The sequence below is a fragment of the Myotis myotis genome, unplaced genomic scaffold, assembly GCF_014108235.1.
Source record: "Myotis myotis isolate mMyoMyo1 unplaced genomic scaffold, mMyoMyo1.p scaffold_m19_p_16, whole genome shotgun sequence".
NCBI classification, from domain to species: domain Eukaryota; kingdom Metazoa; phylum Chordata; class Mammalia; order Chiroptera; family Vespertilionidae; genus Myotis; species Myotis myotis.
Genome location: NW_023416320.1, coordinates 24,938,643 through 24,953,060, shown reverse-complemented (window position 1 = coordinate 24,953,060; position 14,418 = coordinate 24,938,643). Strand labels below are relative to the sequence as shown.

Sequence of the window (14,418 nt, the reverse complement as noted above, 5' to 3'; positions counted from 1 at the left end):
AAGTCTAACTGTGACCTTTCATGTAAAACTCAAATGGCAACACTTCAGGTCTCCCTCCTGTTTGCACATTTCCCCAAACGCTGTCATAGCACATGCGATCTGAGAAGGCTCCTGTCCTTGGTTTAACAAGGCATGTATTGGCAGCATTTTTCCATAAGGACCACACTAGGCGCTCTCTGTAAAACTCTCAGAACAGGGCTCAGGGTAAGCGCTCAACATGTGTTAGCTGTTGTTCTCCCCCTCCTCCTCCTTCCCCTGTCCCTCATCATCATCACCAACATTTAAGTGGTTTTTATTTCAATCCTTTTGCTATTTCAGAAGGCAAAGCAAAGCAACTATTCCAAATGATCCCAGCTTTTTCAGAATTATTTGCCATTAGGATTTATAAAGACTGAATGAAAGATGTTGAACTGTATTTCCTTATTGTTAGCAAATGTGTCGTGATTGCCCATTCATTACCCAATGTCCTGTATGAGGGTGCATTCTGAAAAATACTAATTGGATTTAATTACAGGAAAAAGTTTGTCTCTGCATATGAAAATACTTGCTTTATTTGATCAGAAAACAGAAATGATGTAATCCAACATATTTCCCTCTTTGTCTTAGCTTCTTGGACCAAGACAAGGAAAACTAATAAAAATAACTTTGCTAACTATTCTTCTAAAACCTATTGCCAAGGATAGAGTTTCTAGAGAGTATAAATCTCTGAGTACAAGATACTATATCTTCATGGGTTGTACTAAGCTCTATTATATAAAAGTATCTTCCGATACAAAATTTGAATTATTCCATTTTCAGCTTAAGTTCATTGAACCAAGGTTTTTCATATTCCAGTTTACTCAAAAGCAGAGGGATAAACTGGGTAACACTGACATTATTTCTAGTTTACTATTTCTATTAAGATACACACTACCCCACCCCAGTCCAATGGGGATGATGGTATTTTCCCAAGATATCCCCATCAATTTATGTCTCCCATCCCACATGCCTCTGCTGTAGATGGCACCTGTGTTCCTCCCCATCTTGAATCCATCAGGGAATTGTCATCTCCTATGAACGGAGGGACGTGACAGTCTATGACTTTTGTTTCGAGGTAACTCAAGGTGACACAGCTTCCACGTACTATTGCTCTGCCTCTCTCTCTTTGAACACATGTCTGGGGACTCCTGAGCCAACACAAAAAGACCAGCTCCCCTAAAGCTGACATGCAAGATGGGTCATGGGAAGAGTCTGTTTAGAAACACAGAGAGCTGCTCCAGCCCCCAGCTGCTCCAGTCTTCCCACACCAGGCAGCAGGTATAGGAATTAGAAAGCCACTGTCTCATGAGTGACCCCAAGCCAGAACTACACATCCAAGCCAGATTCCTGACCCACAGAAACTGTGGAAGAAAATAATTAGTATTGTTTTATGCTACTACCTTTGGGGATAGTGGGTTACACAGCCATAAAAAAACTAATACACAACCAGTAGAAAAACAGACATTGTGTTCCACAGCTTACCTCATTGATTTCAGTGCCATCTGCGTTGTTATATACAATTCGATAACCAGTGACCTTTCTTGAAGTTGGGTCCCAGGCTAACCGAGCACTGTTAGAGCCAACATTGGAGATTCTCAGGTTTCTTGGTGAACTTAAGGGCACTTTGCAGTAAATGGAAGAGAAAATAATTAAAAATGTAAATAATAAACTTGTAAAATAGACAAAAAAAACCCACCCAAAACCCAGCATCTTTGGCTTCTGAACTACCTACATATGAAAATTTTCACCCAGATAATAACTTAGAACAAAAAAAAAACAAATAAAAAAATTTTCCTTGTATGAAATGAATAGTAATAAATTACACATGCTTAGAAATTAGTAAGATTTAGGTAAATTTTCTGTGCCTTTCTTCTCCAGTCAATGCTATCATAGTCTGGTGTAAAGAAGCAACCTAATAGATCAACCAGGACACCTGAAATTAAGTCTTAGCTACCCCATTCACCTATCATATGATTCTGGCGAACTCACTCTACTTGTCCATTCCATAATCTCCTATGTGTAAAATGAGGGTGATGCCTCTCTGCCATCTCCACAATACAATATAAAGATGATATATTATAGAATTGTATACTTGAAACCCATATAATTTAATTAACCAACGTAACCCCTCAATAAATTCAATAAAAATATTAAAAATTAAGTAAAAAGTAAACTAATAAATCCAGTCTCAGGAACAAGTAGCCAGGTCATCGGCTTTTAGGACCTTTATAAAAAATTCAGCTACTAATGGTGGAAAAAGAGTCGTGCACATTTTTTTTAATATAAAGAACTGAGTATTCCGAGTGAAAGATAGATGGGCATTGGGAAAGTTCACTTAAGACAACTGATATATCAGATGCTCTATGGCATAATCCATTTCTTTACTTCTGTGTTGAGCTCTCCCAGTTGTGTGTGTGGGGGGTGGGTTGTTTGATTATTTGCTGTTATGATTACATTTGTCTTTCTTCAAAGAGCAAAAACAACACAGCCTTGATTAACAAAGAATGAAAGTGGGAGAAAACTTCTTCCCTTATCATTAAATGTCTATACATGTTTCCCAAATAGAAACTCAAAGACAAAAGCACTGTAGAAGTTGTGCTAGTTCCCTCTTCCCAAGGCTCAGGGATGGGCAAGACCCCAAGTCTCTGCCCTTTCTTTTTATTTACCTTTTCTAAAAAGATTATAAACTCCGTACTTTGAACCAAAATTAGACTTACCAACAAAATTATTACTCAATTAAAAACTAATTTTAATAATAGTCTGAGATAAATAGGACTGCAAAGATTATATGGAAAAAATGTTAATTTTTATAAGAGTGGGAGGTAAAAGAAATATTGAGTGTGTGTTAAGTACTTTCACCTGTGCTGCTATTGGTCCTCTTTTTACTGACTCCAAAATGTTACATTACTTGCCCAAGTTAAAATATGACTTGAACTGGGATTTCCATCTTGGCTGCTTTGATTCCAAAGGCCATGTTCTTTTCCCTATATTGTGATCTAGCCTTTGGATTTACAAAGATGCTGGTGGCTAGAGGATGCTAAAATTCAGATCTAGCATCCATATGACTTATACTAATAACACTAGAAGAAATATATTTATTTCCCCTAAATAAAACATGCATTTTCTTTTTTAGTTAAAATTTGTTTCAATTACAGTTGAAATTATATATTATTGTATACTTGTTTCAGGTGTACAGCATAGTGGTAGGACATTTATATAATTTCAGAAGTGATCCTCCTGGTAAGTCTAGTACCCAACTGGCACCATACACGGTTATTACAATATTATTGACGATCTTCCCTATTCTGTACTTTACATCCCCAAGTACACATTTTCTTAAGTTACAATTAGCCCTTAAGAGGTTTCAACCTAAACCAGTATTTCCAATTCAGAATCCCACTGTTGACCTGGGCTTTTGTTACAGCATTTCATCTGAATGACGGAACTGCTCACGTGTTGTTTCTTGTCCTGAAACGGGATCGCTGGCCTCTTCTCCAAACATAGCATACACTGTAACTGTGTACTCTGTATTGGGCAACAGCCCCCTCAATTCAATATCGGTGTGGGTCTCTCCAATTTTCATCTGAAAAGAACACACGTTATCGGATTGTGGGCCAATGTGTATTATTCACGCTGGTCAGAGTCGAAGTGGATAAAGGTGAGACTTCACAGAATAAGCATGTTTCCTCACAACCCCTTCATCAAACAGGCTTCAGTCAGAATTTGTTCATTGTCACAGCATTTTATATTAGGAACAGATGCTATGGAACCATATAAAACTAAACATACCGGGGCGTGCTGTTTTAGAATAACTCCTTACATCTGGACAAGTGGCAACTGCAGCGAGACTAACAGTGTGAATATTTGGTCCCTAGAAGAGTGTGGGTGGAATTGAATCAGAAATGTTCTCTAGAAAGAGTGTAAGCTCCAGGCCAGCATGCTGGAGGCAGCGCCAAGTGGGCATCTTTCAGCACTTGGCTAATTTTAACCAGTCGCCTGGCTAGCGGCCCAGTCTTTGCTTCAAACCCAGTTGAGCTGGCCAGTTTTGTTGCCCAGTTCCACAAAGGGGCCTGTCCACCTGGATTGCAAGTCTTTTCCAGGATTCAGAAGAGATCAACCCACCTTGATGCCCAAGTTGGCAATTTGTTTTTGACTCTCGTGATTTTTATGACCCTTGGAGTCAAGCTAGCCAACATTCTCAATTATGTAACAACTGAGTACAACTGTATAACAGGGTGGTTTTATTTTTGGTTTGGAAGAAAGAAAAATATCTCCATAGACAGTGTCCAGTAACATAACTTCCTAGGTTATTATTGGCAAATTAAACATTTTAATTTTGAGACATCTCAACATAGATAACATCAATGTAGAGGAAATATTATAATGTAGCCTGATGTAGCCACTAGTCAAATGAATAAGTATCAACATTTTGTCATATTAACTTCACATTTTATTCCTAAAATAATTAATATATTCAGATAAAACAGAAGATCTCTCTCATTCTTTCTGCTCACCACCTTCACCCTAATGTTAAGGTATATTTAGCTTATTGATCCTTTATTTTTACTTCTATGCACATTATGTATATGTTTGTAAATAATAATATATATGTATATAACAACATACACAAGTGGACTATAACAACCTAATATTTTTACAATTTTTTTCTCTATCAATATTACTATGTTTCAAGACTTATCCATGTTGATACACAAGGGCAGAGTTGACATTATTTAATTCCTTTATGATATTCTTCTGTATAAATATGCTGTTATTTCCCATTCCTCTATTGCTGAACATGTCAGTTGTTTGCAATATTTTGTTCAGAGCAAGTTTCTCCATTGATTTTTCCCTATTATAAATACATCAAAAATTGTATATATCTTTCACTTGATGAAATATTTCAAATTATTCTTCAAGGCAACTGTATCAATTTACATAAGTGATTCTGTGTCCTCACATGCTCACTAAGATGTACTATTATCAGACTTTAAAAATTGTTTGCTAATCGATTGAGTATGAACTAGTATCCCCTTCTTTTTTATTTGTCTCTTTCTTAGCGAGACTGAACATCTTTCCAACATCATTTTTAAGTCTGCCTTCTGCCAAAAGGGAATTCAAATAAATATTAAATCCAAATGGCCAAAAGCTGTCTAAACTTTGCAAATAAAAGAGCACATGTCACCAATGCTCTGTTCTTGACACTCAGATTCACCTTATTTTTGGCCCTAAAAATTTCTGTCACGAGAGGCAGATTTTAGACAATGTTAACTAAACAAGTTCTGAATGCCCTCTCTTGTCCACCTGCCTGTCAGGACACTCCCAAGCATCATAGATACTTCCTCTTAAGTCCTCCATCATCTATATTATAGTAATTATGTTTCCTAGGAATTAAAAATGAGGACTAAAATAAATTATTCAAAAACCCAAGATTCATCATTTAAAATGGAATAAATGCAGAAAGACTCCACATTGATAAGATACATTTGTCTACCATGCAAATTAATTTTAAAAAATTTCCTAAGTCAGTGTACATAGGGGAAACAGTCATTTGTGAACTGCGTATAGAAATGTAAAGTATGTACAATTTCTCTAGAGTCATTTGGTAATGCTTAGTATAATGATTGGCACACCCTTTGAAAAAAGAAACTCCATTCCTAGCATTTTATGCTAAGGAAATAATCAACCATAAAAATTATATGTTTAAAAAAATGGTCACAAAAGCATATTTATACAGAAAATTACCTAACTGTCCAATAAGATGAGATTAAATAACAATGGAAAGGTATGAAGATGTTTAAAATGATGACATAAAATATTATTTAATGGTATGGAATGATAGTCACAATAACCTAAATGAAAACAGAAGAGTACAAAACCATTTCCATTTGTTGTGTTCAACATGCATTAAAAAGACTTGATGCTAATTGTGAACAACTTATTCCCTCTATCAGTGGTTCTCAACCTTCTGGCCCTTTAAATACAGTTCCTCACGTTGTGACCCAACCATAAAATTATTTTCGTTGCTACTTCATAACTGTAATGTTGCTACTGTTATGAATCGTAATGTAAATATGATATGCAGGATGGTCTTGGACGACCCCTGTGAAAGGGTCATTCAATTGCCAAAGGGGTCGCAACCCACAGGTTGAGAACCGCTGCTCTAGGTGGTTCGATTACAAGTAATTTTTTCCCCTCTTGCTTAATGTGAATTTTCTAAATTTTATACAAGGAATTCTTATAGTAAAAATGTCTCTTTTAAGAAAGTCAAATATTCTAGAACTCTAGTGGCAGCGGGTAGTTACCTCTTTTTCATCTCCAGCCAGACCCTCCGTGAGAGGAGCATAGAGGATCAGGTATCCCGATGCTCCGGCCACTGCATTCCATCTTGCCCGCAGACTGTTCTCAGTCACATCGTACAGTTCAAGGTCAGAAGGCATGGGTAAAGCAACTGCAAGAGGAGATTGCTTTTTGTAATGCTCAGCCATTACCAGTGTGCTTGCTCATTTCAAAGTATCCAGGTGCTACTTAAGTAAACGTAGCTTCTTTTTCAGATAACTTTCATCCTTCAATCTGTTCACATAGCCTTCTGGGAGGGTAAGCATGGTGAATGTTTAAAGCAGGAATGACATATCTTCTGGTTTCTTATATCCCACTACAGTGATGGGCCCCTTTCCCTGGCAGCCAGTCAAGAGCAAGAAGACTATTCTGACCACTGTTTTATGTCCATCACCAAACAGTGTCTGACATGCAGCAGCCATTAAAAATAGTTGTTGAGTCACAATAAAATGACAGAATGGGTGGCTGGAGGAACACATACATGAATGAATAAATACTCATTGACACATTCAATCAGGGACAATGATGAGGCATGACTAAGTAGCTATACGTTTGAGAAAAATGGAATAATCAAGAAATAAGACTGGCTATAATTGAGAGGTAGGAGAAAGAGATTAAGGATAAATTACAAGCTCCTGGCTTTAACAATGCCAATGAAAACCGTGAAATGTTGTTTTCAAATATGAACCTAGGCCCTCCACACTCTGGCCTTGCCTCCTTTTCCAATCACAATGTCAAGTTCAGGACTTGTTTTAAACATGCAGCTCCCTGTCACACTTGGATTGGAGTGCCTATAGCAGTTTATTGCACTAATTTGATTGCATGTCCTTGGTTTGCATTCTCTCCCTTACTAGACAAAAACTTCCTTAAGGTCAGGAATTGTTGCTAAAATACTTATGCAAAGTGGGATTATTAATAGCTGCCTTAAAAATCATTGTCAGGGAAAAATCCAACAATGTATTGGACTGGAGTGTGATTACCATAATGCCTACCACATAGTTATTGGTGGTGTTTATATTGTTATCATTGTCCTATCAGAGGCAGAGTTCTTTAATTGTGCATAGTGACGAGCACGTAATAGGACCTTAATTCAAGTTTGCAATAACTGAATGAGTAGATAACTGTGTTTTTTGAGATTATCATTTCCCAGGAGAGAGAGAGAGAGAGAGAGAGAGAGAGAGAGAGAGAGAGAGAGAGAGAGAGAGAGAGAGACCATTATCATGCTCAGGTAAGGAATTACTAGTATTCAGAAGCTTGTTTTAATTGCAATGGCATAAAAAGTGAAAATAGATGTAACATAATGCCCTTGTATTTCTACTGGGCAGGAGAGAGAGCTACAGAGATCCTTCTCTACTTCTACTGACAAATTTAAGCTCAGTGCTTAGTTTGTAACAGGCATTCACTAAATGTTTGTTTACTAAGTAAATAAATGTATTTTGCACCCTTCACCACTAAGGTTACTCTCTCCTACACATAACAGTGTTATCATATCCCTCCCGGTATGTAGCCCCTGCAAAATGCAATGATAGCTTGGTCCAGTACAGCATAACTATTTTCTAGGAATTTGACTCAGGATGTCCATCAATACAACCTGAGCAGAATTCCAAATTAGGAAGGGCTGCCTCAGCAATGCTATCCAAGATCAGACGTGAGGTAGAATCCAATACGTACGGGTGGTCTCTGTTCCCCGCAGGCCTTCACTAGCGGTGTGAGAATACACTGCGAAGACGGAGACCTGATATTCGGTGAGAGACATCAAGTTTTTCAACACCGTGGAAGATTCACTGCCAGCCACCACCACCTGTTTAAAGTGCAGTTCAGGTATGAGAGTATGAAATGTCCCATGTGCAGAATTAACATGAAAAAGCAAAAATACCTCTAGCAAGAACATTCCACTAAATGTTTTCTTATGTGTGCCGCATCCTCTTTCCACTGTGCGGTCTATTCTCCTTGAATTCCTATCTGAAGCAATGCGCCTTTTATGGAACATGTCCAAAGCTCCCTTATTAATTCCTATCTAAGTGGAAATGGTGTCATTTTTATACTAATCACATCTGCTTCATAACAGTTAATGTGTGATATTTTTCCATGGAGCTTTGGGAAGCATTTAAAAGGTATATTAGTCATAAAAAAAGATAGAACATTGGAATAATTCTGATTTTTTGACAAGATAATTTAAACCTTCATGATCTACTTCTCTAACACTTAAAAAAATTATATCCCCTGCCGTAATCCAGAAGAAAATTGTGCAACGGGCTGAGGTTAGTCAGGGGTTAGGACAATAAAAGGTTAGCACTTAAAAAAAAAAAAAGATTTCATCACATGTTAACATATTCCCTGTGAATTGCTGTATCAAAGGTAGGAACTGGGAAGAATCCAGTCATCTGGCAATATGTACTCTCCCGTGCTGGCCAACCCATGAGAAAGGCCAGCCACAGATGCTTTCTTATGGCTCCTCCACTGCAATAATCTCCATAAACGTCCAGGAAATTCCAAACCCTGGAGGACTATGTGACCACATAATTTGGAACACACAGACTTCATTAAGGAAGGGAGTTCGGACCACTCCCAAAGTAGAAAGAACACATGAATAGCAAAAGGAAGCTCTGGCCAGATAACTAACTACTGATTTCCTTTGCTTTAGAACTCATTAATTTTTAAAAAGAAGGGGGAAAAAAAGCTAAAATAAGTTGTGTTAGAAATGGATACATGACCAGTTCTGAGGGTTATTTGATGGAGGTGAGAAGAAAAGGTGCAAATAAAGTACACAGACATGTGGAAACGTATTTAAGTGAAATAATTCTAAATGCTTATCACAGAATAACCTCATATATCCATTTCTGTCTTGTCTTCTCTACTGTAGAAGACTTGAGAAAATGAAAATAATGGTTTGAAAATATCATCTTCTTATTACCTCGTCTGGTTTTCCACCCCTGGTAGGATAATACACGACTCTGTATTTTGTCACCTTCCCTGGGGCATGAGTCCAGTTAACCATGAAGCTTCTGGCAGTGACTTCAGAAGTAATCAGCTCCGTAGGCGGCCCAATGGTGGCAAGGGCCAAGGCTAAATTAAAGAGACACATAAGATGAACCTCTTCCCCAGTTAGTTCTTATTCACCTAGGAAACCCCCTTAGTCAGAAATGACTACTGACTTTATGCCACCCCTAAGATTTTCATCTCTAGAGAAGCTGATTCAGTTATTCATTCCGACATTTGTTCATCAAAACATTTAAGTGTCTATTAAGTACCAGTCCCTACACCAGGTTCTGCGGATACAAACTTAAATAAAACATAGTCCTTGACTCTAAGGAACTTGGCTTAAAGAAATTGCTATAGAATAGTAAAATACAAAAAACACCACATTCATTGAGCATGTGTATATCTACAAGTAGTCTTCTAAGTTCTTTATTATTTTATTTACTTCTCAGTGATTACTATTATTCTTCCCATTTCACAGGTGACAAAACCAAGCCACAATGAACTTAACTCGCCCAAGTCTCACAATTATTAAGTATCAGAGCTGAGTTTGATACTCAAGCTTCTTGACACAAGAGTCTGTGTTTTTAAGCATCTGAAGATCCAGTAGCTATACTGAAGACTGCAACAAATGGCCAATATCTAAAAGTAAAAAAAAAAAGAAAAAGCAACCGACACACTGAATATCCACTATGAACTAGACACTATAAGCACTTTGTGTTATGTACATGTTAAAGCAAATGATTCTACAAAAGACTTGGGACATGTAAAGTTCAGGGTCCTTGAACTTTAGGATTTATTAGCCTCTAGGGCAAGCATGTCAAACTCAAAGGCTAATATTGGCCAAATAAATGAGGCATGAGGCCTGCAGGCTGCGAGTTTGACATGCTTGTTCTAGGGGCATTTACCCAAGAGACTTCAATAACCATTACACTGGGGGAGGGGAGAACATAGTTACTGAACACTAACTATGACCAGGAACTGTATTACATACTTTATCAGCATCCACATGTAGAGATTTTTTCGTGTGGGAAAATCTGGATTCTAAAGTACTCTCGTTAAGAAGCTCAGAAAAGTTTCTTCAGGAAACTACTGCTTGGCTGCCCAACCTAGTCCCTCACCAAAATTAAAAGTTTTGCCCTGCAAAACCTTATTTAAAAAATGAAAAGACAAGCTACTGATCAGGAAAAAATATTAACAAACTATGTATCCAAAAGAGGACTGGTATGTAGAATATGAATAAAGAATTCTCAAAACTCAACTGTTAAAACTAAACTTAAAGAAGTCCAATTAGAAAAATAGGCAAAAGGCATGAACTGACATTTCATCAAAGAGCATATCACAGATGCAAAATGAGCACGTGAAAAGATGTTCAACTTCACTGGGCACCTGGGAAGTGCAAATTAAAACCACAAAGAGCTATCACTACACACTGATCAGAACGGCTAACATGAAAAACAGGAGCAACAATAAATGTTGGTGACAATGCAAAGAAACTGGATCCCTCATATAGGGTGGCCCCCAGAAATGTATATACACTTTAACAGCTGATAACTCAACTTTGAAAATGAAATGTATTTTAATAAGCACTGCCTTTATAATTATTCAAAGTGTGTACATACATTTTTTGGGACATTCTATATATTGCTGGTGGAAATATCGAATGCTATGGTCACCCTGGAAAATAGCTTGGCAGTTTCTTAACTAAAACTAAACTAAATATAAAATTACAATATGATATCCTGAACTTTATCCCAGAGAAATTAAAACATATGCTCACAGAAGAACCTATACATGAATGTTCGGAGCAGCTTTATTTGTAACAGCCAAAGAATGGAAACAACTCAGATGTCTTTCAATGTGGGAATGGTTAAACAAACTGTGGTACATCCATACAGTGGAATACGACACAGCAGTTCAAAGGAAAGAGCTACTAATACTTGCAACAACTTGAAGGAATCTCCAGGGAATTACCCCTAATAAAGAAAGCCAATCTCCAAAGGTTACATACTACATGATTCCACCTACATAATATTTTCAAAATGAAAAATATTTAGAGATGGAGAACTGATTTTTAGGTGTTAGAGAAAGATTGGGGGAGGGATAGAATGAATGTGGCTATAAAAGGACAATAGTCATGATCCTTGTGGTAATGGAAATGTTCTATATTTTGATTGTATTAGTGCAGACACCATGATATTGTACTGCAGTCTTGCAATATGTTACCATTGAGGGAAACTGGAAAAGTATACAGGCTCTCTCTCTACATTATTTCTTACAACCATGTACATGGACAATTCTCTCAAAATCAAGTTTAATTAAAAGACACAAACATGATGGTCTAAAGGAGAAAATTATCTAGTGGTTAGAGTATTCCTCCCTCACCCCACCAATATACCCCCATTTCTATTAGGAGAATAGAGGTCTCTATTTAGAAAGTCGAGATGAAAGATGGTTAAGAATTTTCCTAACCCACGGCAGACCTTTGCTCAGCGCAATCCCCATGTGCACAGAACGACTGCTCTCCGTCACTGTGTACCTTTGATCTCCCTGTCCTGTTCTTCCACCCGGAGGCAGACGGTCCTCGTCAGGCTCTCCACCACCGTGTGCATCAGGTCAAATTCGGCCACATTGTACACGTGCGTGCTGTCGGGTTCAGAGGCGATCTCCTGCAGCTCGTTCTCATCCGCGTTTTTCACCCCTTGCAAGGAGGACAACAGGGAGGGTTGCGACATCCATGCCCCATTTGAAAAAGCAACAGCACTGTCCCCAACCTGAGCCCCTCAGTCTCACTGCAATCAAAGTATCTGCTGCTTCAAGAGGCACATCTCTCCTGGCTGAGGCTTTTCAAAAGTCACCTTCAGAATCATTGTTAAATGGTTTAGCTTCATTTTTTTTTTTTTTTACATATTTGTATTGATTTCAGAGAGGAAGGGAGAGGGAGAGAGAGATAGAAACATCAATGATGAGAGGGAATCACTGACCGGCTGCCTTCTGCATCCCCCACACTGGGGATTGAGCCCACAACCCAGGCGTGTGCCCTTGACTGGAATCAAACCCGGGACCATTCAGTCCGCAGGTCGACGCTTTATCCACTGAGCCAAATCGGCTAGGGGCGAGCTTCATTTTCTTCAATATGTCTTACCCTAAAGACGTATTGATGAAACTAACTTCTGAATATTGCATGAATATTGCATAAGCAATAGTAATGAAACCAGTATTCTAAACTATCAAAACTTCCGGTTTAAATTTCTATAAAACACATTTACTTAAATTCAGAGATTACTATAATAAAAATAATATATAATTATTATTATTATTATTATTATTATTATTATATAGTATTAAGAGACAGCTTGGGGGGGGATTAACATACACAAATACACAGACTGGCTAGTAACCATTGCAAATAGGGAAGCTCTGGTTCTTCCACAATATTTATTGAATTCCCTTGCTATGGTGGGTCAAGAGCAATGCTGAGTGTTTAGAATACAGCAGGAAGTACAGTGATACAGAAAACCCTCCACCCTCATGCAACTTCTCCAGTCTCTAATTTAGCAGTGGATGCTAACACTTAACAGTGTGCTTACTTTGCCCCAAATGCTTCAGTGTTTTATGAATATTAACATATTTAATCCTCACAACCAACCCTATAAGTTTGGCACAATTGTTTCTCCCATTATACAGATGTGTAAGCTGATGCAGAGAGAGGTTAATTAACTTGCTCAAGGAAACATAACCAGGAAGTGTACACCTGGGATTCAGCCAGGCAGTCTAGATCCAAAGTCATATGCTCTGAACTACTATATCGTGCTGCCTCTCAGAAGACTCACATTAAAATGAGTAAATATTTACCAATGAAATTAGAAACAAAAAAAGGAAGGCACAGGATTGGTTCTTATGGGTGTCAAGGTAGATTTATCTTCCCCAGGCTTCAACAAACAAGGAGCATCTATACTAATAAAAGAGAAATATGCTAATTAGACCAGACATCTTCCAGACAAAGCCACAGTCGCGGGGGCCGAGGCAGAGGCGGTTAGAGGCGATCAGGCTGGCAGAGGAGGGCAGTTAGGGGTGACCAGACAGGTAGAGGCGGATAGGGGCGATCGGGCCGGCAGAGGAGCAGTTAGGGGCCATCAGACAGGCAGGCAGAGTGGTTAGGAACATCAAGCAGGCAGGCAGAGTGGTTAGGGGATATCAGGCAGGCAGGCAGGCAGGTAAGCGGTTAGGAGCCAGGGGTTCTGGATTGGAGAGGGTGCAGGCCAGGATGAGGTACACGCCGCCCCCCCCCCCCCTGGATGAATTTCATGCACCAGGCCTCTAGTTTCTTTATAAACCTCTGACATTGCAATAATCTAAGGGTGTTAAAAGAGGTACTATGGAAGAAAGGAAGAGTGATTACTTGGGGCAACATGAATTACTTCTTAGAGGCCTGGCTATGCCATTGAATTCATCTTCCAACCTCAACACACTGAGTAACAAAGCATTGGTTGTTTCTCACCTATTTGCTTTAGGGGGTCATAGGATAATAAATACTACTGGTTTTCAGGTAGTTTCCAAAAAAAAAAAAAAGTTCAAATCACATCTGAATTCACTTAAAGTTTTGTTTAAAAACTCATCCATTCATTATGAACAAGACCACAAAATGGAGAATAAACACATGAATGAATTCCCCCATCAGTTTACATCTTCTGAAGGGATTTCCTTTGTTGGGGAAAATGATTGCAAAATAAAAAATGAAAATTAAATCAATCTGTCTGATGTTTCTTGCCTGAAGGACTTCTACAATAGCTTCTAAAATGTGCAGTTGGATCTGGATCCACAAAAACAAAATCACATTAGTGCATACTGAAGCAATGAGCTTAATATCAGCCATGCTTTTCATGCTGGTTAGTTAAAACCAACAAATTTGAATTTATAGATATGAAACTATTCTAGGGAAGATAGTCCCTTTCTCTCTCCTCCCTCTCTCTCTCTCTCTCACACACACACACCAAATAGCAAAGTAGTTTGTTGCAAATAGCATAGAAAGAGAGGAGATGTCACCATGACTTGGAAGGGCTCATTTTGTAAGAACAGAGC

At 38.2% G+C, this 14,418-nt stretch overlaps 1 protein-coding gene across 4 annotated transcripts in view; it reads right to left on the bottom strand.

The window, feature by feature from the left end:
* COL14A1 (collagen type XIV alpha 1 chain) overlaps positions 1–14,418 on the bottom strand; it is a 180,081-nt gene that overhangs the window by 118,682 nt on the left and 46,981 nt on the right. For all 4 annotated transcript variants that reach the window (XM_036338169.1, XM_036338168.1, XM_036338170.1 and 1 more), the window contains 6 exons: positions 11,876–12,037; positions 9,272–9,423; positions 8,029–8,158; positions 6,324–6,469; positions 3,472–3,601; positions 1,501–1,640 (listed from right to left, as the gene is read on the bottom strand). In XM_036338169.1, the coding sequence (XP_036194062.1) occupies positions 1,501–1,640; positions 3,472–3,601; positions 6,324–6,469; positions 8,029–8,158; positions 9,272–9,423; positions 11,876–12,037 (860 nt within the window). The remainder of the gene's footprint in view (positions 1–1,500; positions 1,641–3,471; positions 3,602–6,323; positions 6,470–8,028; positions 8,159–9,271; positions 9,424–11,875; positions 12,038–14,418) is intronic.